The sequence below is a fragment of the Schistocerca serialis genome, chromosome 1 (genome assembly GCF_023864345.2).
Source record: "Schistocerca serialis cubense isolate TAMUIC-IGC-003099 chromosome 1, iqSchSeri2.2, whole genome shotgun sequence".
NCBI classification, from domain to species: Eukaryota; Metazoa; Arthropoda; class Insecta; order Orthoptera; family Acrididae; genus Schistocerca; species Schistocerca serialis.
The window spans coordinates 155,449,158-155,474,674 of NC_064638.1; the positions used below are offsets into that span (position 1 = coordinate 155,449,158).

General features: G+C 38.8%; 1 protein-coding gene across 3 annotated transcripts in view; it reads left to right on the forward strand.

Moving 5' to 3' along the window:
* The first annotated feature begins 21,752 nt into the window (after window positions 1-21,752).
* Window positions 21,753-25,517, forward strand: part of LOC126464701 (GTP-binding protein 1) — a 167,923-nt gene continuing 164,158 nt past the window's right edge. Inside the window, exons 1-3 of one of the 3 annotated variants that reach the window (XM_050096253.1) lie at window positions 21,757-21,834; window positions 21,949-22,007; window positions 23,146-23,396. In XM_050096253.1, coding sequence (XP_049952210.1) covers window positions 23,280-23,396 — 117 coding nt within the window. In that variant the 5' untranslated portion in view covers window positions 21,757-21,834; window positions 21,949-22,007; window positions 23,146-23,279. Of the gene's footprint in view, window positions 22,008-23,145; window positions 23,397-25,517 lie in introns of all 3 variants that reach the window. The other 2 variants (XM_050096251.1, XM_050096254.1) reach the window with 2 other exon arrangements.

The following is a 25,517-nucleotide window of genomic DNA, read 5'->3' on the forward strand; positions in this document are numbered from 1 at the left end:
ACCTCCTTGTACCTTCTTCATAATATATTGTTGTTTTTTCCCTTTTAACTAGGTTCACTTTGCATTTTATATGTTTTGTGGTGGATGAGTTACATATACTATTGTGAACATTTTCCATTTTGTACGGTTTTATGATGGATGGTTATATATCCGGGTAATTTTATGTAAGTTTCTATTACTTTTTGTTCCTTTTACCTGCATAGTCCTACAAGATAAAATCATGCCCCTTCCTCTGTTCGATTCTAATTATTTGGTTTAATGTTTTTACAGACAATCTGGTGATATCCCAAACTGTGAAATGGGTCATTAATATTAAATAACTTTGCACCCAAGACTGTTTTTGTTCTGAAAAAAAATCCTCCATGTAAGAAACATTTAAAGATACAAATAATTTAAATCATTCCTATATATTGTCATTTGGTACTTACTCAATTTTTTATTTATGGAACAATGAAGTCAGCAATTCTTATTTTAGTGTGACTTTTCATATGCAGAAACGTCAGGCACCAGAGATAGGAACTTTTTTTTTTACATAGCTAGCCTCAGCTGTTTGTTAAACAGTTCTCTTTTCTCTAAAATCATTAATTAACTTTTTCTTTATTACACTGATTACTTTCAAGCAACTACATCTTGTTTTGCGAATGTAGGCTTCACACCTACCTCAGTTGTCCATTTCTAGCTCTTTACTGGGTTATGAAAACTCAGGCAAAATTTTTTCCTCAAATCACTAATAAAATTTTTGTTAATTACTCTGATTAATTCCAAGCAATTAAACTTTTTTATAAAACTAGATCTTATTCTGGTCAATGTGATTCCATATTTGCCTGTTTTCCACATTTATTATGGCTATGAAAATTCGGAAAAGGATCTACTGTGTAATTTTTAAGAGGTCTTGTTTTCGTTCCCCTCAAATTTGTGACCAAAAAATAAAACAATGGTAATGGAAATGATATTTAGGTAGCAAAATAACTGATTATGGGCGAAGCATAGATGATATAAAATGCAGGATGCAGACTGGCTATAGCATGAAAAACATTTCTACAAACGAAGAACTGTGTAAAATATAATATACATTTAAGTGTTAATAAATTTTTATGAAGGTATTTGTCTGGAGTGCAGCTTTGTATGCAAATGAAACGTGGATGATAAGCAAGTCGGACAAGAAGAGAACATAAGCTTTAGAAGTGTGGTACAACAGAAGAATGCTGAAGATTAGTTGGGTAGACTCAGTAATGAATGACGCTGTATGAATCAAACTGAGCAAAAACTAAATTTATGGCACAACTTTACTAAATGAAGTGATTGGATGAGAGCGCATATCCTGAGGCATGAAGGAATCGTCAATTTGATAATTTAGGCAAGTGAGAGGAGGTAAAAATTAGAGAAGGAGACGAAACGATGAACATTGTAAGCAGGTTCTAGTTGATGTGAGTTGCAGTGGTTATTTGGAGACGAAGATGGTTTCACAGGACAAAGTAGTGTAGAGTATGGCATCAACCTGGTCTTCAGACTGAAGACCACAACAACAACATACAAAGCATTATGACCTTCTACATATACAGACTTAAAAACAAACCTTATCTCAGAGTCTGAAGATTCATAGTCAATTAAAGGAAAATAAATACTAACTGAATTAGAACTAGAAGACTAAAGCCATACACTTTGTTCAGAGAGATGCATGCTCTTCCAAGAAAGCAATTAACTGGCAGTTCTTAAGAGTTTTATTTTTTCAATTACTAGCAACCAATACATGTTGTACCTACGCAGCTAGTCACAATTTAAGTCTCAGTGGAATGGGTTCTACGACTCACAAAATCTCAGAGGTCACGACACACAGTCAGTTCATGCACTGCACTTGTACTGTTTCTCTACCATCTCAAGATAAGAAACATCCCCGTTTTGGAATGCAGGTTTCAGAAATAACGAGCCAAATTCAGGACCAACGAACCTGAAGACGATCGGAATCCAAATCGAACTCAGAGCACGGAAACATATCATTAGTGTTGGCATCATTATAAATCCAAGCAGAACGCGAAGAAATCCGCGCCACCATGTTCGTTTGTTTCTCAGCCGTCTCATAACGTTCAGACAGAAAATTAGGATGCTTCTCACATGGCGCCACACCTAAAGTTGTGGTTAAATCATCTTGCTGTCTGTACATAACAGACTGCAACACTAATATTCCTTTTTCTACTGATTTCGGAGCAGATGTTTCTGTACTACCAGCAACAATGGGCTACTAGATCGCAAAAACAGTGACTGTATGCCGCAAACGATTCTGTAACACGAATGTATGGTGATCACATACCGAAACACAAAATAAACTATCAGAAGCTTTCCATGGCCATTTCTGCTTGCAGATATTCGCCAGTCAGGTATCAGTGCTGATTTTTTGAGCTGTTGTGATGTATTGCTTGAACTTAAATCCAAGAAGTTACTTGACTAGTGAACACTAATCGCTACAACACGTTCTGAAAACGTACATACTGACAGTTTAGTCCTTCTAAGTGGCACAAAATACAAATATCAAGACTTGCTAGAAAGCTATCTTACCCTTCTCCCAGAGATTAGATTAGATTAATACTAGTTCCATAGATCATGAATATGATATTTTGTAATGATGTGGAATGAGTCAAATTTTCTAATACATGACATAATTAAGTTAATTTAACAATGTAATTAAGTTAATATAACAACTTTTTTATTTTTTGTTTTTTTATTTCTTTATAATTTTTTTGTTAGTTTTTTTTCTTTTTTTCTTAATTTATATCTAAAAATTCCTCTATGGAGTAGAAGGAGTTGTCATTCAGAAATTCTTTTAATTTCTTCTTAAATACTTGTTGGTTATCTTTCATACTTTTGATACTATTTGGTAAGTGACCAAAGACTTTAGTGGCAGTATAATTCACCCCTTTCTGTGCCAGAGTTAAATTTAATCTTGAATAGTGAAGATCATCCTTTCTCCTAGTATTGTAGTTATGCACACTGCTATTACTTTTGAATTGGGTTTGGTTGTTAATATGAAATTTCATAAGAGAGTATATATACTGAGAAGCTACTGTGAATATCCCTAGATCCTTAAATAAATTTCTGCAGGATGATCTTGGGTGGACTACAGCTATTATTCTGATTACACGCTTTTGTGCAATAAATACCTTATTCCTCAGTGATGAATTACCCCAAAATATGATGCCATATGCAAGCAATGAGTGAAAATAGGCGTAGTAAGCTAATTTACTAAGATGTTTATCACCAAAATTTGCAATGACCCTTATTGCATAAGTAGCTGAACTCAAACGTTTCAGCAGATCATCAATGTGTTTCTTCCAATTTAATCTCTCATCAATGAACACACCAAAAAATTTTGAATATTCTACCTTAGCTATATGCTTCTGATTAAGGTCTATATTTATTAATGGTGTCATACCATTTACTGTACGGAACTGTATGTACTGTGTCTTATCAAAATTCAGTGAGAATCCTTTTACAAGGAACCACTTAGTAATTTTCTGAAAGACATTATTGTCAATTTCATCAGTTAATTCTTGTTTGTCAGGTGTGATTACTATACTTGTATCTTCAGCAAAGAAATCTAACTGCAGCTTTCCTGAAGTTAATGTTCAACAAATGATCGCAACTATGGGACCTCCAGTGGATGCATAAGTCAGGCACTAATCACCAGAAAAATTAGCTCCCGCAAAACTTAATTTCACAAGACGATCAGCGTTGGCCTTAGTCTTCCTTTTGAAAGCTACTGGTCTATTCCTCTCCGATTTATCAGAAAGAAAGACGGAATTTGGCATTCCTGTGGAAATTTTCGAGCTTTATCTGCTTTGGCAGTGATAGACTGCTATCTAATACGTTACAAGATTTCATCTGTCAACTCTTCAACAGAAAGATATTCCTCTTAAATAGACCTTATTCTAGTATATCATCACACTCTTGTTGCACCGTAAAAGTCCCCAAAAGAGCCGTGATTATACCATTTGGATATTTAGAACTCTGCAAAATGCTGTTTGCTTTCTGCAAAGCAGCACAAACATTCATGTAATTTGTTCATAGTATTTTCCATGATTTGCTTTTTGTGTATTCGAGCTTAGATGATATTCTAGTAGTTTCAGCACCAGTTGAATGACATGCAAGGCATCTGCATGTTTTATGAACAGGTAGATAAAAATCACCTTAATGTTAATGTGGGAAAATGCAGTTCTGAAAAGAAATAAATAGTATTCTTAGGTTACAACGTCTAACGCCAAAGCTATTGATCAGTACAAGAAAAAGTGAAAATAATCAAATGCTTACTTCATCTTAAAACAGGAACAGAACTACACCCTTTTAAGGACTGGTGAATTCCTACAGACACTTGTTACCATCTACTGGATAAACCCAACAACCTTTGTTTAATTTGTGTGGGAAGCTTTAAAGCCTGTACATGTAACAGACAAATAATCATTATACCTTTAATATCTTGTCCAGAAGATGGAGCATGCTGACACAGGTTCCAGAAGTGTAATATTGATTGTGAATAAAATTTCAACACCAGTTGCTTATATACCACTTCTAGTAAATTAATATATTTGCAGAACCATAATAATCATATATCAATAAGAAAATGAGTGGGTGAGTCATGCAGGCTTAATGGTGTTGGGGAAATCAAAGAGCTATATTTTGATTAAAGTAAATGTTCACTACTAAAATTCACACATATGAGAATAGTGGCCTCACATGGGTTGCAGATTTAAAAAAAGAACGTAGTTATGTAGTTTGTAGTGTGAGGAGAGCATTGAATACAAAAATATGTATAAGCAAATTTCAATTAACTGCACACTAATTCACGAAAATTAGCAGCAAACATTCAAAATCCAAAAGTGCAGTTTCTCTCTGTCTGTCACAACATAAATTTAAATTCGTTATATCAAGTAAACACTATAAAAACATGCAACAAATCTATCACATATGAATATAACTAATCACTACAGTGAATAATCACAGTTCACAGCCACCTCAGATCTCATGAACCAAATTAAAGCCTGTTTTTTGGGCAAAATCAGCCAGCAGAATACACAGTTGGACAACCTAAGTCTCACAAGAAGTTAAAGTCCATACTCACAAGATTATTTTAAATCCACACGCATGCTTGAACTCTCTCTATGAGACTGGACACTACTGAGTCCAAGTTAATTGTTTGTGTAATGACCTCCATTTAAATTTAAAGCTAATTACACATGCCTGTATGATACTAGAAGACAGAGACTTCTTGCAATAATTTTGTGACCCCTCATTAAAACATCAACACAGTACCGAGCAAGCTATTAACAAAATTCAATATGGATGCTTATACCTGGTTTTGCAATGTGAGAATACTTATATTACATTTTAAATACTTGCAAAATAGTTCATTGTGGTTATTCATTCATTAGAAATATTAGATATTAGGATATGGGAAACTGATGTTGCTCTCATATTGCATGTAACTGTGGAAGACACATTTGCATGTCATCGTTTAATAAACTTACCTGTAATGTTCCATACAAATGCCTGATTTGAAAAGTAGCTTGTTATCATGATTATTGACATTATCAGCTTTCAACAAGGTCTGGCAAAAAGTCTCCCATATTTCAAAAGATAGTTACAAACAAACACAGAAAGATACAGAGAAAGTATTTTTATTTGTGAACGACAAATACTGTGGCATTTTACATTAGCTGGTTTTAAATATTGTGTCCAGTAAATGGCATCCTCCAGTGGTGACCTATTGATGAAGATTTTCCCACAAATTGTGCATAGTTCTTCCTATCATTTCCAGTAGAATGGCAGCCACTTCCTGAATGATTTCCTCTGTAAGTACTTGCAAGGTTATAGGGTGATATTTGTACACTTAAGCCTTTAAATTCCACAAATAAAAAAATCACAAGTTAATAAATCTGCTGACCTTGGGGACCAGACGATGTTTCGTCATGAAGAGAAAATATGTCAATGAAACAACATTCTCAAAGTTTCTAGAGAACACTGAGAAGTATGATTTAGGGGTCTATCTTGCCAGAACCAGACTTTTCCCTCTTCATGGTCCCCAACAGACTGGTTTAATATAGGTCAGAAGATGGTCTCTGTCATGTGTCAATAACGATCTGAATTAACTGTTACCGCTATGCCATGTTCTCTGTAAAAGTATGGATCCCACACACCAAATTCACCAATGTCACACGAGGACTGTGAAGTCAGAGGTCAGCCAGTAGATTTTCTTTTCAGTGCAGAACCTGATGCTCTAAGGTCAGATAGTTCATTTGTCAGGGACTGAATCATGCTGGCCAAGTTTAGACTGAATGTGATATATTTGCTGACTACTAATCACAGAATGACCATTATGAAAATAGTCCTCCACAGCAAATCCATGACACTCATCTAGCCTAGCCACTGCACTTACTGAAAACGTCACATACACCATTGTTAATTTATATCCCCCTCCACATCACTGTCACTACCACAACTCAGACAATGGCCTCTCCAAAGACAGGAGGTCTTTTTGCCAGACCCTGTATAAAGCATCATATTCTCAGATTCCTCCAATGATTTAGTAGCTATTAATTTTATAATATGTCTTATCGAAAACAATATTAATTTTTATAAAAATTATCCCAGAGTCAAGGTTGTAGTTGCAATCAATTTCTTTTCTCACTGCATCTTCTCAGGCGAACTTGATTTTTCTGTACCATGTTTGTAGGATTTGTAATGCAATTTTGTTGAAAAAACTCATTTTTAATTTCGTATGTCTTAGCTGTCACTGTCTCCTTGTAACGCCGGAAATGCATATCCTCCTATTTCCATCTATTGTACTATTATTTTTTTTTCCTTGTTTTGTTACCTCAAGATATGACATTTCTGTCTCTTTATATATTGTAATTGTTTTACTGTTTGTATATATATATTTATGCACTCATGTCGATGTATAATTGGTTTGTTTCGTAAATATTATTTGTATTTTTACGCTGGGTCTTGCCTAGGGAAAACTGCTATCGAACGATTACATCGATGGGTCGTGTGAAGAATCAATGTGTGTAGGATCTTTGGTAGTGTTAACTCTGCCGCGTGGAGCGCGGGCAGAGAGAGTCTGGCGGGAGTAGCGAGTGGAGCAGGTGTGTTGTGTGACGCTCCCGCGAGTTGCCGCGCTTTCGGGATTTGGCAGCATGTAATTGCGCTAGACTCGTGATGATAGTTTCTGACATGGTGTCGCGGACGGGAAGCATTAGCTGGCGCACATCAAGAGCCCGTTTCGCCTGGTGACCATGTCGAGAAGAAGGCGCGCCAACATCCAGCTTCTGCAACAGCGACGGCCGACAATGAGTGACTGTCGCCACCTCCTCGATCGACGGCTTCATACCTTCAATCAACCAACAAGGAAGACTAAAAGCACGTAAAGTTTCAGAACTGTATGGCAGACCTCAGCTTTTCAAATTGTTCCATTTGCCTCGCAAAATTACAGCAACTTAGCATGAACCTTTGTTGCTCATTGTCCCAATTGCATTGCCAAGCAGGGTCCCTTCCTTTTCCGAAATGAGCCCGAGGGTCGTTGAAATTCAAACGCCAGCATCATTCGATTTCACTGCTTTAATTTCAAAGTTCAGCTGGCTACAATATTTAGATTGCACAAGCACAAATTAAGAGTGCGAGTTTTGTTACCATATTTTAGTTACCTGTGACTGCAGCTCAGCTTAGTACGTACTAAATTTTACTATTGTTAATTGTTCAGAATCATTTAATTCAAGTTCAAAGTTAATTCTCTTATTTCTAAATTGCATAGATTCAAGTAGCTTTTGAAATGATTGTTGAGGTAGTCCAAGACTAACCTTATTTTACTGAATGTCGATGTGCTTCAGAAAGAAAGCTCACTATTAACTTCAGTCACTAAATTAACTTTCGATTTTCCAGTTTTATTAATTCTTTTGCTAAATTAAGTCAGAGTGTAGCGAAATTTATTACTTCTGACAAACTTTCAGTTTTCACACTACACGTGTCAACCTTCAGTTGCCACGCTTCTAGTGCTAATTATATGTGTAATTACCTTTCTTTTTCAGTTACTATAGTAATTGTCCTTAGGACTGGCGACCGTAATTTCCCCCAAATCTCAAATATCTAATTACCGCTAGTTGATTGTTAACGTAACGGCCGCACATTTACTTTCTTCATTAACTTTACCCCTTTTCAAAATTAATTTCCACCAGTTTCATTTGCATTTTTCCTTTCATTTAGATGTAACCCTTTCCTCCCTCTTTACCGACAGATTAACTTCGGTGACGATTGCTTTTTCCCAAATTTCCATTAGGTACACGCGGTTTAATTTTTCACTGTCATTAAGGTCGATAAGTGAGGGGGAGGTTACACGTGGCGACCTGGTGACAGGACAATCTTCAAATTTGAGGTTGTTCTGTACACGAATTTTGTATTGTACAAATCTCGTAACAAAGTACTGGTTACGAAATGGTCGATACGTCAGCGAGAATATTAATGTGAGGAATCCTAATTAGATTTGAGATTTGGCATTTATATTGAAAAATATTAAAATGAGTGAAGGCAACAATTGCCAAAATTTGGTAGACTTGGATACGGAACAATCGGTCGAACAGTGGGAAACGCGCACCACGGTACCCATTGTTCAGGGGCAGGCGGCTAGCATGAAAGACGCGACCGCCGAAACGCAACAAAGAGCAGAAATGAAATTCCAAACTTTAGAAATTGTTTCGGAATCGGAAGTGAAAATCATATCTGAATCCCTTGATGACGAATACGGGGGGAAAATTAAAGAGGAAGCCGCTGCGGAAGTAAAACCGGTAGTTTCAGGGAATTTAACTGATTTATTGAATGTTTTGATTAACGAAATCAAGAGTCAATCGGCCAAGCAAGAAGATCAGGCTGCCAAGCAAGAAGCTCAGTCTGAAAAATTTGAACGGATGCTAGACAATCAGAACAAAGCTATTAACGTTGTTATCAACAATGTTGGAGTTGTTAACACAAAAGTGATAAAATCAAAGAAGATATTGTTGTAATTAATACCGAAATCGGTAATCTTAAACAGGAAATGATAGGCGTTCAGGCGGAAATTGCGAGCATAAATACTCGTTTTAATTCTGAAATTAGCAGAATCGAGAAAAGTGTAGGAGAATCAGTTGCTCCGATCATCGAGAATAAGGTGACGGAACAAATTCAATTAGTGAAAAACGAGGATCAAAAGAAGGTGGAAACTTTAAAGGCTTTAGTATCCGAAGTAGATACCAAAGTGACGAAGCAGGCTAATACCTGCGAAGAGAAAAAAAGGGAAGTAGAAACGCTTGCGACAACCACTTGCCAAGTAATTACGAGAGTGTCGGAATTAGAAAAGAAACTTGACGAAAAACAGAGCTATGTGCCAATCTATGCACATAGTTCGGAATTGTTGACGAAAGAGGAGCGGTTCGACCCCTTGAAAAAAGGCGGTATACACGCGACGGATTTCATTAAGAATTGTGAAAGAGTTTTACCCAGATCATGGACTAATAAGAGAAAAATTAATGCGATTATTGATGTGTTGGCTGGTGATGCCAAGCGTTGGGGCTTAAACCTCTACATTACGGACCTGACTTTTGACGAATTTAAAAATTTGTTTCTGGCTGAATACTGGTCAGAGCAAAAACAGCAAAGTGTCTGGCGCAAATTTGTCGTATCGAGGCCTTTCGATGCGAATTCGCGCGGTTCGATGAAGGAGTTTTGTGAGGGCTGGATCCGCAAGTTGGAATACTTGCGTGATCGCCGCACGGAATCCGAAATAGTCTGGGAACTCTACAAGAAGCTTCCAGATGATACGAAACGATACGTAGGAAGCAATTACAGGACAATCAATGATTTCCTGGAAAGCGTGGAGGACGAGGACAATTGTCGCAATAATCGCGACAGTGGCAGAGGCCGTGGTAACAACAACGGGTACCACAGCAACCACAACAACGATAACCACGGGAATAATGCATACCGCAACCATGGCAGCAATAACAATAATGGTTCGGACCGTAATAACAATCGGTACAATGCAAATAATAACAGGAATGACGGAAACCAGTATCATACTAACGTGATACGGGCTTCACAGAATAGTAATAACGCCAGAGGGTGTGATCAGTCGCCTCAGCAACATCCGGGGACCGTATCTACTGGGACGAGACAGGGAAACCATTAGCCGCGCCGGTGAGGGGCCGACCGGGCGTGGAGAAATTTTGGCGGCCCAATAGCAGGAGAAAACCCAGGTGTCGTCGATATGAAAATTCCGTGTGGAGTAATCAACGGCGGGAGAGTGTGCCAGTGTTAGGAGAAAGGAGCGCGCCCACAAGTAGTAGATCAATTGTATACACGGCAGTAGAAAATACATTCACTGTCAGTGAGAACAATTTAAGTAGTGTTCCGGAAATCGATTATAAAGGGGCAGCATAATACCCACAGCGGAACTGGAGATTGAGTTTAAGAATGATTCGCAATTGTTGAGAGAAGATCAGATGGCGGATAACACGTCCGTCATTGAGCGAGGGGATGCAGAGAGGGATGAGGTCTGGTTAAGGCAGTTCGGTCGCTTATACGACGAACTAAGAGATTATAGGGGCCTGTACGGGAGAAGTGTTTATGGGGAGCGTGGGCAGGATTTGCCGCGTCACGTCCCGCAGGAAGATAGTGATTGTGAAGTGATAGAAAGTTCTGGCCCTAACCGGCAGACTTTACTAGAAATAGTTGATGTTAAGGGGGAGCACGAGCAAGATGCGTCGTGTTTCGTCCCGCAGGAGTTGAATGTTGAAGTAGTAACGGAAAGTTCTGGCCCTAACCGGCAGACTTTACCGAAAGTTGTAGTGGTAGAAGTAGCCGACCTATCCGACGCGAACATCCAGTTTAAACATTGCGAGAGTATTAAAGAGAAAGATTACGAAAATTTTATTGATAGCCGGAAACAATTGGTAGAAAAGCACCTAGATTACAGCGTGTATGAGGTTAGAGCTGACGTTATACGGTCAGACGGTAGCAATGTGGGTTGCGCAGATCCAGAGGAAGTAATTGCAGATACTACTGGGTACATTCCTCCAGGTAGATTGGCAGATGAGATCGATCTGGCCAAAGAGGAATCAACGAAGGTGACAATTAGTGAATTGATAGCAAAGCAACACTCACTAGTTGACGAGTTACAGGAAAAGGGTTCGGTATTGGAGGCGAAGCTACAGACTAAGCCTCAGAACAAACGTGTTGAAATTAAAACTGTATGTGAACAGAGGCTGAAAAAGCCGCCAGATAAACCGGATTTAGGATCAAAGCCGGATGGTTTTTTCTGGAATGACCTGGATATAGACGGGGATTTACTGTGGGAAAATAAAGAAACCGTCGAGGACAAGTGTAGACAGATAGTAGTGTCTGTTAAAATGCACGACCTACAACTTAACGTGTTGATTGACACTGGTGCAGAATTGAGTGCTGTATCTGGGTTACTGAAAGACAGACCTGGCATCGTAGTTATGCCAGTAACAGGAGTGAAAATTATCGGTGCTACTGGGAAGGCCAGTAAACCGGTCACAAAACAGATTTTTGTCAACTTCGAGATATGTGGGGCACGATTTGAACAAGAGTTTGTCGTCGTGCCAGACTTAACTACGGAAGTAATTATCGGGTTAGATTGGCTATTAAAGTGCCGTGCAGTGATTAACTGCGAAAGCAAAACTTTGACATGTATGTCACTAGATAAAACAATGGTAGTTGGTTTTGACGAGGCAGGAGACGGTGTGCATAGGCAATACCAGACTATACACATTGTTAACTGGCCGGATGACATTGACGTAGGAATGAATTTGAACTACTGTAATGTGAGGAATCTCGGCATTGACAATAGTGTAGAAAGTGATTTGGAAAGTATTGTAGACGGTGTGTCAAACGTAACACACGAACAAAGACGAGGCCTGTATGAAGTAAAAATGAGGAATAAGAGTGTGTTTTCAGACAAACCGGGACTTGTGGAAGGATATAAATGCAAGTTGCATGTAATTCCGCACGAACCATTCTTCGTGAGACCGTATGCTATACCGCTGTCCAAAAAGGAAGCAGTGCAACGGGAGATAGATAAGATGATCGAATGGGGAGTGATTGAAAGAAGTACGAGTCCATACAATAACGGTTTGGTCATTGTAGCAAAACGGGATGGTAGTGTGCGTATTGTGATTGACGCACGCACGTTGAATAGAGTCGTTCAACGCAAAACAGACAGACCAGAGAGTATGGAGGAGATTTTGCAACGTTTTCATGACGTTAAGTTCATGACTAGCCTCGATCTGACGGCTAGTTACTGGCAAATAGAACTCGAAGAAGAATCTAGGCCATATACCGCCTTCTTGTTTGCGGGCAGGTGTTATCAGTATAGAGTACTGCCGTTTGGACTTAATATATCTGTGTCCGTATTCATCAGGGCCCTAGATAAAGTGCTAGGACCGGCTTTGAGTTCAAGATTAACTGTATATGTTGACGACCTATTGTTGGCCAAGGCCACTTGGCATGACCATTGTGACCTGTTAGATGAAGTTTTTAGAGCATTGCACCGTGGCGGAATGACTCTAAAGCTAAAGAAATGCGAATTTGTGAAGCAGGAACTGAAATTTTTAGGGCATGTAATTACCACTGCTGGTATTACGAAAGACCCAGAGAAACTAGAGGCAATAAGGAATTGTCCTCCACCCAAGTCTAGGAAACAGTTAAAAAGTTTTCTGGGGCTCACAGGATTTTACCGTAAATTTGTAAAAGGACAAGTGTTTAATGATGAAAATTTGAATAACCTCTTACGCAAAAATGTTCCGTTTGTGTGGACTGACGGGTGTCAGACCGCTTTCGAGAGATTAAAAGACGAGTTGTTAAGATCTAACATACTATTTCATCCTGATTTATCGCTACCCTTCCATCTGGGAACGGATTCGTCGAATTACGGGGTGGGGGTAGAACTGTTCCAAGAAGTTGGTAAAGGAGAGGATAAGGAACACCGGACGATAGCGTTCGCGAGTCGAACTTTATCAAAAATTGAGCGAAACTACACGATTTCTGAGAAAGAGTGTCTCGCTATCGTGTGGGGATTCAAGAAGTTCAAGGGTTACCTATGGGACCGTAAGGTGATTGTTCATACGGACCATAAGGCGCTCACTTATCTGAAGGATTGTAAACTACTTCACGAAAGACTGACTAGGTGGTCGTTGTATTTACAGCAATTTAACTATGACATCTGTTACGTAAAAGGGACCGACAATTGCGTAGCGGATGCGCTGTCGCGGTTGCCCGAGTCTAATCAAGGTCTATTGAAAGATGAGGCAGATGGAGTGGTCAAATTGTACTATTTTAAAGAAGCTGAGGGACGTAAATTAATAATGAACATCTGTAAGAATCTACGTCGTCATCAGAACGAGGATGGTTGTTTAAATATGGTGAAAACCCGATATGATGAAAAGAGTCCAGAAGGAGAGAAATTAAGGAAGTATTACAAGATATACGATCATATCTTGTACATACGTAAGGGTGAAGATAGTAATATTTGGCGGGTATGCTGGTCCACCAAATACGTCACGGAAATAATAGACTACTACCATTTGGCGTATGGTCACTGTGGACCAAAGAAATGTACGGAAAAGCTGAGTGAAGTAGTGCATTTTAACAACATGTTAAAACGAGTTACTGACAGAGTGAAAACTTGCGATTTATGTCAGAAGGTGAAGGTTACCAACTGTACGAGTCGTGGTCCTATGCAAAGTATAAGGCCTAACGACACCTTTGAGTTACTGTGCGTGGACTTGTGCGGACCTTTGCCCAAGTCATCAGGAAACTTTGCCTACATTTTAGTAGTGCTAGAAGCTTTTTCCAAGTTCATCAAACTATACCCGATTAGGAAAGCTACAGCCAAAGCGGTCTATAGCAAGCTTGTGAACGATTATTTTGTTCATATTGGTAAGCCCAAGGCGATTCTATCAGACAATGGGGCACAATTTACTTCTAAGTTGTGGAATGAAGGCATGGAAAGTAATGGGGTCGAGGTGATCCATATTTCTGCTTATTGTCCGGCTGGGAATCCCGCTGAGAGGTATATGCGCGAGCTAGGCTGACTGTGCCGTACCTATTGCCATCACAACCATAGGGCATGGGGCAAATATGTAGCAGTATTTGAGAGAATTATGAACACCTTGAGACATGAATCGACGGGATTTTCTCCAGAGGAAATCCTGTTGGATGACAGAAGTAAAAGATTAGTGGAAGAGATAATCAAATTCCCTCCACGGATTGACATTAGTATTGGTGTGAAAAAAGATCGTTTGCGAGAAGTAATGAAGCTTAAAGCCGATGCTCGCATACGTCGTCATGACGCTAAAGCGCGTTTTGCTAAGTTTGCGATCGGAGACTTAGTACTTGTAAAAGCTCATGAGAAATCGAGCGAGATAGACAATGAAATCTCTAAATTTAGGTTTGTTTATAATGGACCATATAAAGTCATTGGTATACCTCACACAAATGCTTATTGCTTAGAGTATCCAAGCTCTGGAAAGCTATTAGGTATACGAAACATTGTAGACCTGAAATTGTACCAACCAAGGATTGATTAGTACCACAGATAGGGTAATTTGTACAGTATGTAGATATAGAGTGTAAGATTTAAGGATGTGCCATGTGGCGATGCTTTTGCCTGACCTAGAGGTCATTAAAGAAGTTGTAATTAATAAGTAATTTATGTTGATTAAATGATTTAAGAGTTACTGAATATTAATCAATTTAAAAATCCAAGCTGCTAGTTTAAGTTTTCAGCTGAGTCACAGTAGATTAAGCAATGTAAATATGATTTTGTAACTAGCTGTAAGATTCCATGAATATGTGTTTTACTAGTCATTGCCGATGTACTTAGATGCTGTTTTAAGTTTCAGGCTTGTACATGTGTGATGATGGACAGTGTTGAGTTATCCACTGTGATAGTGTTAATGGACTCCTTGAGATTACTCGGGAGTGAGTTTTTCCGAAAGAATTCAGTGAAACGGACGTTCTGGAAATGCCGTTACACAGGCGAGTGAGATCAAGCGTGCCGCACAGGCGGGCGCAACAATACTGGCGAGGCGGTGCCGCTGTCGGCTCTTGTGCCGCTGTCGGCATTCTTTGTACTTGCAAGTACGGAAGGCGGAATTGTTTTTCTTCCCGGACAGATGATGTGAAAGAATTCTGCTGTCAATACTTATGTTTTTTTCGATCTACTGAATATTATTTTCTTGTTTAGCATTAAGTGGACTCTCATGGCAAGCGTATTAATTACGAAAAGGTTATATAAAATGTGTATTCTATGTAATTAATAATTAATTTGCGTATTTTGATCTACCTGTTTTTATGACCATGTACTCTGATTAATTTTGTAAATAGTATTCCAGTTCATGATAGTGTTACGGATTTTGACGCTTTTGGAATAGCTAAACCATTTTCTATATCTTCTATGAATTTTAATATGTTGTCAACCTGTTTTATTTTGTGCAAGATGACAGTGTGGAATAAGATTAGGAGTGTCTCCACTCAATTATTATGGTCTAAAAATTGATTTATGATTAATTAGACGAATGCTAAATTTTGTTGATGTTTTGAGCATGTGCATTTCCGCTGTTTCTTTTTTGGGACATTTTCTGAGTCTGTTTACGTTACACGAACATCCTCAGACAATGTGGGGCACGTGTAACGCCGGAAATGCATATCCTCCTATTTCCATCTATTGTACTATTATTTTTTTTTTCCTTGTTTTGTTACCTCAAGATATGACATTTCTGTCTCTTTATATATTGTAATTGGTTTACTGTTTGTATATATATATTTATGCACTCATGTCGATGTATAATTGGTTTGTTTCGTAAATATTATTTGTATTTTTACGCTGGGTCTTGCCTAGGGAAAACTGCTATCGAACGATTACATCGATGGGTCGTGTGAAGAATCAATGTGTGTAGGATCTTTGGTAGTGTTAACTCTGCCGCGTGGAGCGCGGGCAGAGAGAGTCTGGCGGGAGTAGCGAGTGGAGCAGGTGTGTTGTGTGACGCTCCCGCGAGTTGCCGCGCTTTCGGGGTTTGGCAGCATGTAATTGCGCTCGACTCGCGATGATAGTTTCTGACATGGTGTCGCGGACGGGAAGCATTAGCTGGCGCACATCAAGAGCCCGTTTCGCCTAGTGACCGTGTCGAGAAGAAGGCGCGCCAACATCCAGCTTCTGCAACAGCGACGGCCGACAATGAGTGACTGTCGCCACCTCCTCGATCGACGGCTTCAAACCTTCAATCAACCAACAAGGAAGACTAAAAGCACGTAAAGTTTCAGAACTGTATGGCAGACCTCAGCTTTTCAAATTGTTCCATTTGCCTCGCAAAATTACAGCAACTTAGCATGAACCTTTGTTGCTCACTGTCCCAATTGCATTGCCAAGCAGGGTCCCTTCCTTTTCCGAAATGAGCCCGAGGGTCGTTGAAATTCAAACGCCAGCATCATTCGATTTCACTGCTTTAATTTCAAAGTTCAGCTGGCTACAATATTTAGATTGCACAAGCACAAATTAAGAGTGCGAGTTTTGTTACCGTATTTTAGTTACCTGTGACTGCAGCTCAGCTTGGTACGTACTAAATTTTACTATTGTTAATTGTTCAGAATCATTTAATTCAAGTTCAAAGTTAATTCTCTTATTTCTAAATTGCGTAGATTCAAGTAGCTTTTGAAATGATTGTTGAGGTAGTCCAAGACTAACCTTATTTTACTGAATGTCGATGTGCTTCAGAAAGAAAGCTCACTATTAACTTCAGTCACTAAATTAACTTTCGATTTTCCAGTTTTATTAATTCTTTTGCTAAATTAAGTCAGAGTGTAGCGAAATTTATTACTTCTGACAAACTTTCAGTTTTCACACTACACGTGTCAACCTTCAGTTGCCACGCTTCTAGTGCTAATTATATGTGTAATTACCTTTCTTTTTCAGTTACTATAGTAATTGTCCTTAGGACTGGCGACCGTAATTTCCCCCAAATCTCAAATATCTAATTACCGCTAGTTGATTGTTAACGTAACGGCCGCACATTTACTTTCTTCATTAACTTTACCCCTTTTCAAAATTAATTTCCACCAGTTTCATTTGCATTTTTCCTTTCATTTAGATGTAACCCTTTCCTCCCTCTTTACCGACAGATTAACTTCGGTGACAATTGCTTTTTTCCCAAATTTCCATTAGGTACATGCGGTTTAATTTTTCACTGTCATTAAGGTCGATAAGTGAGGAGGAGGTTACATCCTCTCCACCCCCATCAGCTAATGTGCATGATCTGATCCTCAAGGAAAAAACCGTTTCTGATGTTCAGGCACATGGATACTCTGCATTCCTGGCTCTGCTCACTTGGTCACCTGAGCTGGCTGAGCCATCAAATACTCACCACTTCCCCTCCTGAAACAAGTGATTTTCCCATAATATACAAAACGCTCTATTACACAGACTGATACAGCAGACAAATTATTCATGGAGCTAAAAGGACTACCTTATCCAACTTAGCTTGCTTGTCCCTCAATAGATCTTCCCTAAATTTTTATGGTTGGTGCTTCTCAATATGACTTTAGTGCTTCTTTAAACGAACTATGAGAAGAAACATCTGAACCACTTGTGTTTATCTCCATGTCGCTCAATGACATATGGAGTAACTATTGTACGTACAAGTGCGAATTGTTGGCAGCATGTTCATCAGTCAAACGCATCCATTTTCTTCTGAGAGGCATGGAACTGACAATATTCACAGATCACAAGTCATTTAATTTCAATTTAAACAGTGTCCAGGAAAAGCAACAGCCAGACAACTATACCGTCTGGAGTTTCTCATTCAGTTCAGCACAAATATTCTGTATCTTCCTAGAGGCGAGGATCTCCCCGGAGATACATGTTCCAATTATGCAGACATCATTTTTCAGCCAGAATTCCGTATGAAGATATTGCTAAGGCACAAAGCGATGATCCAGATAACCTAAAGAGAAAGACGTAGACTCCTGTTATTTAGCATTTGTAATTATAATGTTATGTGATGTTTCACAACTGGTCTGTGATGATGCTATAGATAAACTGAGGCCATATGTTCCTCCATTCTACTGACGACACATCTTCCATACACAGTATGACATGGATCATCCTGGTATGAAATGCACAATTGACTTGATACAACAGTGTGACATCTGGCATTCATTGAAAAGAGATGTAAAGCTATAGGTAAAAACATGTATTCATTGTCAATGAGCAAAACATACCATCAAAGCTTGTGAAAGTTTCAGTGAAGTTGACAATCGCTCCTCATATTTTCGTTTCGATCTATTGAGACCATTGTCTTGCTGTCAAGACTCTACATATCTCTTAAGAATGATCGCCTGATTTCCAGGTTGCCCAGAGGATATCTGTGCAAAAAGCGTTGCCAGCACTCTCTCATCACTGTGGTTTGCATATTTTGGAGTTCCAAAAATCAGCACCACCGACAGAGAACGTCACTTTGATTCTGTATTGTTTACTCGCCTCACAAAGGCTCTAGGCATAGACCACATCGAAGCTCCCCTTATCATCTGACATCGAACACCAAAACTGAGTTGTGTCATCACAATATCTAGGCAGCATTTAGAGCCCGACTTTCAAATGACTGGGTTGACAATTTACAAACAGCTTTAATGGGACTGTGTGCGTTGCGATCCCAGAATATAATGTCGCTATTGCAGAAATGGTCCACTTCGTGGTGTCACCGCCAGACACCACACTTGCTAGGTGGTAGCTTTTAAATCGGCCGCGGTCCGCTAGTATACGACGGACCCGCGTCGCCACTGTCAGTAATTGCAGACCGAGCGCCGCCACACGGCAGGTCTAGAGAGACTGACTAGCACTCGCCCCAGTTGTACAGCCGACTTTGCTTGGAAAAGTTCACTGAGAATTACGCTCTCAATTGCCGAGACGATAGTTAGCATAGCCTTCAGCTACGTCAATTGCTACGACCTAGCAAGGCGCCAATTATCCTTTGCTATGTATCTAATGACGCATATACTGTATCAACAAGACCAATGTTCACCAATTGTGGATTAAAGTTGAGTATTCCAGCAGCTACGTACTTTTATTTATAGCATTCATTACGTATCCTGTTTCAGACCTCACGCCAGCCTGCGTGAGTCTAAGCGCGTGCCTTTCGGTTACCCGTCACTGTGGATTGGCTGTCTTGCCAGTCCACAACACACTTCATGACAAGTAAGACTTCCATTTGATTTCACTGATCCCACATCAGAGGATTATGACATTCCAAATTTCATTTTCAACATGAATCAGCACGTTACATCAACTAAACCAGTTAATGTTGACATCATGCTCCAACGTCTGTCTTAATCGATCCTGAACCTAAGAGCAGTTTATATATATTCATAAGACTTGTTGCACATGGGAAACCTCTGGATTCTATCTACGTTGATCGTATCTGGTACATTCGCATTCTGGAAAGCACTTTGATGTAAATGCCTCATGGTCAGAAACTGTCTCCATCAGCAGATGGACTCACATTCAGGAGGGCGACAGGTCAAATCTGCAGCTGGACGTTCTGCATTAGATTTTCTGTGATTCCCTAAATCGCTTAAGGCAAATGCAAGGATGGTTCCTTCAAAAGCACATGGCCGCTTTCCTTCTCCATCTTCCCCTAATCCGAGCTTGTGCTCCATCTCTAATGACTTCGTTGTAGTTGGGACGTTAAACACTAATCTCTCTGTTCTCCTACAACAATAAACTAAACGCAGCCTTCATGCTGAAGAATTGGAGTTCGGATCACCAATATCAACTTCAAGTAAACAACTGGCTCCAGTCATCAAACCACCAGACTGTTACCACCAATCCTACGAAGTACACGTCTGGTCCCACAGCGCCAATTCCCAAAGAGGTACCTCATTTTTATCGCTGGGGAGGTAGTAGGATGGAGCTGTAAATGATGTAGTTGAAATATAAGCACCATTAAAAGTATCTGTACACTTTTGATTAGCTAGCATTTTGGTTTTATTGACGGCATTTGTTGATAGTATCGACTGTAACATTCTTCTTATCGTCGGGTTCAGCTAAACTGGTGGCTGTCCGACCTCTTGCTTAACGTGATTCAGAAGAATAAAGACCTTCAGTTCAGCAACAATAACTTTATTGTGAGTGCGTATCTGACGACGCCCGGCATGCATGGACTGATCGGAGTTACAAAATTTGCTTCCGGCCTCTACAGAAGGATCCTTAATCCTGGGAAAACTTCCGTAGTTATTGGAGAGAAAACAGTACTCGTCCAAACAAGCCAGGAGGCACGGAACCACCAATTAACTCAAAAAACAAGGAATAATAATAATAAAAAGAATGTATATAAGAGCTAGAAAACACAGCGCCTCTAGAGGTTGGCGCGGAACTACACAGACGTCGTGTACAGTAATTACGATCGCACAGCACTGCACTGACACACGCGCACACACCACACACAAACACTCCGGCGAGCTTGAATTAGCGCGCGGCAGCGTCGCTACATTATAATACATCTGCGTTCAGCATAGTATTGTGTTGATATTCTGCTGTGCTGGTAACGAACGTGGTGCAAAATAAATAGTTATTTTATCTCGAACGACAACCCCATCCATTAAGTTTCTTAAGTATCAAATAATATTTAAAAAAATGTATTTTTTTCCTTTAACGAAGCCGAATTTGTCACGGATTAAAAGGTCATGTAATGAAAATTGCTACATCACTTTGTGTTCTTCCTTTTAAGCACATAAGCTTTTTGTCGGTCCAGGTACTCTAAAAGTTATATCATTTTTCGCTTTCAGATATCGGGTCTCTCTTGTGGAAGAACTTCCAGTCGGAAAAAATGTCGAAGTTATCATGGGGTATTTCCAACGTGTAACGAAAAGAAAGAAAAATAGTAAAAATAAAGGCTAAAAGGCGCAAAATCGTGCACTCCACAAGTACAACAGGAGTGAACGCTAGAAAAATGGGTTAACTTCTAATATTAGCACTATTTTCAAAGTCCAATTTTCTTCCCGAGAAACCTTACAATTGACGTCGCGTTCCATTCCACAGTGTTGACAGCTTGTGTGAATATCGTCATTTGAAATGCATTGTGGAAAGTTTTAACGTTCCATTAAGTCAAGTGCGAATCGGGTTCTACGTGTTGTTTCTAATTTTATAGTTGTTTATCGAGATGAATATTCGTTAGATGCACATATTTATTGTCCATATTTAGTTATTCAAACGCTCACCTGTTTTTACTAACTTGATATAAACCTCTGAAATCTGCATTTTTTATTTCTGCTCCCATGGCAAAACCAAGCTCTCGTTAATGAGAATTTGGCGATAAGTGAACGAAAGGAAATATTGCGCAGTCATTAGCTGACGTCATACACCGTTCAGCGGAGGGACAAATTTACTTTCGTTTTTTTTTTTCACAAACAGAACTTCAACCACATTCTCTAGAAGAAAGGTTTAGACAAACAAAAAGTACTTACTGTGTAGTGAAAGAAATACTTGCGCGTATCTCAAAGTACCTGGACGAATTAATTTTGTTTTAGTGAGTAGTAACGGGTTAAGGAATTTGAAGTGCCGCTGTGAACTCCATAGACTTTAAGCTAAACTACCACAGACACTATGCCTTAATATTGCTCCAAGAATATCTTCGACATAGCAGTTACGTGTGATGAAATTCTTTGTTTAAATGTATGTAGCATAATCTGCGCTCTGTTGACACATACAAGTGATTTGTGTATTGTGGATGTACACTGTGGTTAGAAACTGTTAGTTTCTGTGTTTTGGCAACATCTTATTTTTTTATGTTGTAGCAGTTAATTTGCTGAGTGTGTCTGATATAAGTAGTGTTTTTTTGATTTTTCGTCTTGTCATTAATCTAGCGAGCGGAGATTCCCATCTGGCGATCTCGCCAGGACAGGATCTAATCTATAGGCAGATGGTAATGCAATATGATTTTATTTTAGTACTAAAATGTATCGACATTTTTGATGCGGGAGTGTGTTTCATTCCTGTGAACTGTAGTTGTTATCAGTGTAACTTGATATCCGACGCTATTTGTTTTTAAGTGGTGTATTTTATCTTTCTGTGTACATTTAACGCTATAGTGTTATATAGTGAACTTTATATTCGATTGGGTGTTTAGTTTGCTAAACAGCCTCAACTAGTGTCATTAAGTTTTATTGCAGTGTGACATTATGTGCATTGGTTCTCGGATGTATCAACCCTACCGTTTTGCGCTGTTTGAACTGCTAAAATAACTCACTGCTTTAAAGCTGAAACAAAAACCACCAGTCTATTTTCAATTTTGTTTTTAAATTTAAATATTGACCTATTGTATTGCGCAGAAGGAATGCGCCGCTTGGTTCATGACAGCTGTGCCGATATCCTGTACTGATGCATAAAAAAACAAGAAAGAAATGTTATCTGTTGTAGTTAAAGTGTTTAAGAAGATACATTATTATTTTGCAGTTGCTTGTGATCTCTTCTACTTTTTAAACTCTTTCAAATCACATTGCATCTTGATTTCATATATTTCATAAGCAGTTATGTTGTAATAGAAATGTTCGAATTTTCAATTAACTCATCGATTCATAAAAATGTAGTATGAAAACGTGTCCGCGAAATTATGAATTGACTTCACAACGAGCACTGTTCATTTCGGTTTTGTAGAGATTGCGACGAAAGTTGCGTCACGCGTAAACAACTTGCATCAGTAGTCTTTTACGATATTTCTCTCAATTTATTTCATTTGCCCCTTTTTTATCTCGTCCTGTTACGTAGATTTTCGCCACGTTTACATGATGTCGGTCAAGTTTCTTTCAGAGTAATTGTTATTAGGCCTAATATGACCGGAACACCAGAACTGCTCCCAAATGATGAAAAAAACCTTCGAAATATGTTGTAAATAAAAAAAATTTAAAATTTTGTGGCTATTTACGTTGTATTTTATTTATATGGTAAATAGTCAGTCATGGAAACAACCTACCAAACAAATGTATATTTAAAATTACTAACATTTCTTGCTAAATTCTTCCTCTGAGCTTCGTAGTTGAACCGAATTTTTTCGTATGTTACAGATTATTGTGCTTCTATATATGACACGGTGTCACATAAACATGACGTGAACAATCTACAGATAATGATGATTAATATTATCTGAAATTTTATGTGCGTGGAATGTAGTCAAAACTGATATTGAATTGTTAAAAACATGGCAACAGTCCTTGAACAGATGTCGGCAAAGCCAGAAGTTAGTGCAGATTCTCCAACATTGACAAATGACATGCCAATGAGTGAGCCTCATGATTATGCATCAATACGTGCCAAGGTAACTAACCCATTTTATTAACCATTCAGATTGGAAATTGAAAAGTGAAGGTAAACAATACAAGCCATTGGAATATTATTTGAAATATGGTATCATATATTTCGCAGATGGTGTCTGGGATGTTTTTGTATGTTTCAGTGGGTCAGTTGACCCTGACAATAACAGATGATGTCAGCTTTGATTCGTGATGCAATGATGATGTGACTTGTGGCATCATGTGTACACACAGACAGACAGAAAGAAAGCAGGATACTGCCAACATTAGTTTTATCTCTGTATTATTTTTTGAAATGGAGGTTGTAGTGACAAACTGATTTGTTGTGTAGCCCCACGTTTCAGTTAGGTTGAATGGTTACAGTTTATGGGTTGGCAAAGCCTATAGATGTGATTTTGTGAGAATAATTAAAATTCTTGTTGTGATGTGTATGTTATAGATATTGGATCTCACTACTCATTTACATCTGTCTTTTTCATGTTGTCACTGGTCAAAGCTGACAGTGTGAAATTCATCAATTAACCAGTTTCAATTCTATTACAGTAAATCTTATGTTTTGCTTAAAACATGTTGTTCACTTCCTGTAGGTGGTGGTGTGGATTGTATTGTTTATTATAAAGTTGGCAAAAGGTGATCACTGGCAGCTGCCTATGCTGTTGCGAAGCACAAACAGACATAAACAATAGTAATCTACAGAGGTGTGACACCATTTAGGTGTTGCCATGGAGATGTGTACAAAATTGTAGTACTTGATTGCTTGGGGTAGATACTCAAAGGAGCTGCACCAAGTCCCCTACAACAGTCAGGGATCTCCATTTGCTGACTCTACTGTAGACATACACATGTGTAGTGTAGATGGTTACTTATTGAGGGTTGTGTTGTATGCTAAACGTACATACATTTTTTTGTTTTTTGTGTTTTTGTGGGTGCAGTCTGAACTGTACCAATGCCCAAAGCCTAGGTTAAGTGGGAATATGACAGATGGGTTGTGACTTGGTGAACCCAGTCAATGTATCTTGACAATCTCGTGTTTGATTTTTTCTGTATATACATTGCACGTTCCATAGTTACATTTACAGCTCTGATCAGAATCAATGTTTTTCCAATGTGGCATGATATTTTCTAGTTTTTAACATGTTCAATAGAATTAACCCTTGATGCACGAGATGTGGTCTCTCAGACCACGCAACAATCTTTGACCTCACTCTCCAAGGTCACTTCAGATGGATTACATTTTATACTCCCCCTTCTTTCTGTAAGTTGAAAACAAACACAACAAAATTTTATTGCTTTGTCTTTGTTGACAAACAAAGATGATGCATTGTGAACTAAATGTCTGTTTTTTCCAGTAGAGTACAAAATGTGTTAACACAGATGTGTCAGTTTTAAGAATCCTAAGTTTGATGAAATTGTTAGCCGGTGGGGGTAAGAAGAGATCAGTGATATAGATCAAGAAATAGGGGATGACTTTGCAGTTGCCAGTGATCTCAATTCAGCTAGTGAACGAGAGTATGATTCAGAGGAAGAACTTCAGGACAGTGGTTATCGGGACATTCCTGTTTCTTCTGAGCTAGATGAGGATCATCTACACAGAAAGAATATTGCTATGACAAGAATGGTTTCAGGTGGTCAAGGGATACTTGCTGATATTGAATTTCAGGGACATTGAGGCATATTATTGTCTTGCAGCTTCCTGTTCTTCATACCCCTGCTAAAATGCTAAAATTAACATGGTTTCGGGCCATGGAGCCTGAAGAAATCTGAAATTTACTGATTGATGACACAGTGGTGGAGAGAATACCAGGATTCACTAGCCTCAAACTTGATTGGGAGTGAGTACAGTGGCGAAGTGCAAACGTCACAGGTATGAGAGATGTGGATATGATTGAATTCAAAGCTTTTTTTGGCCTCCTCATGTATACAGGGTGTTACAAAAAGGTACGGCCAAACTTTCAGGAAACATTCCTCACACACAAAGAAAGAAAATATGTTATGTGGACATGTGTCCGGAAATGCTTACTTTCCATGTTAGAGGTCATTTTATTACTTCTCTTCAAATCACATTAATCATGGAATGGAAACACACAGCAACAGAACGTATCAGTGTGACTTCAAACACTTTGTTA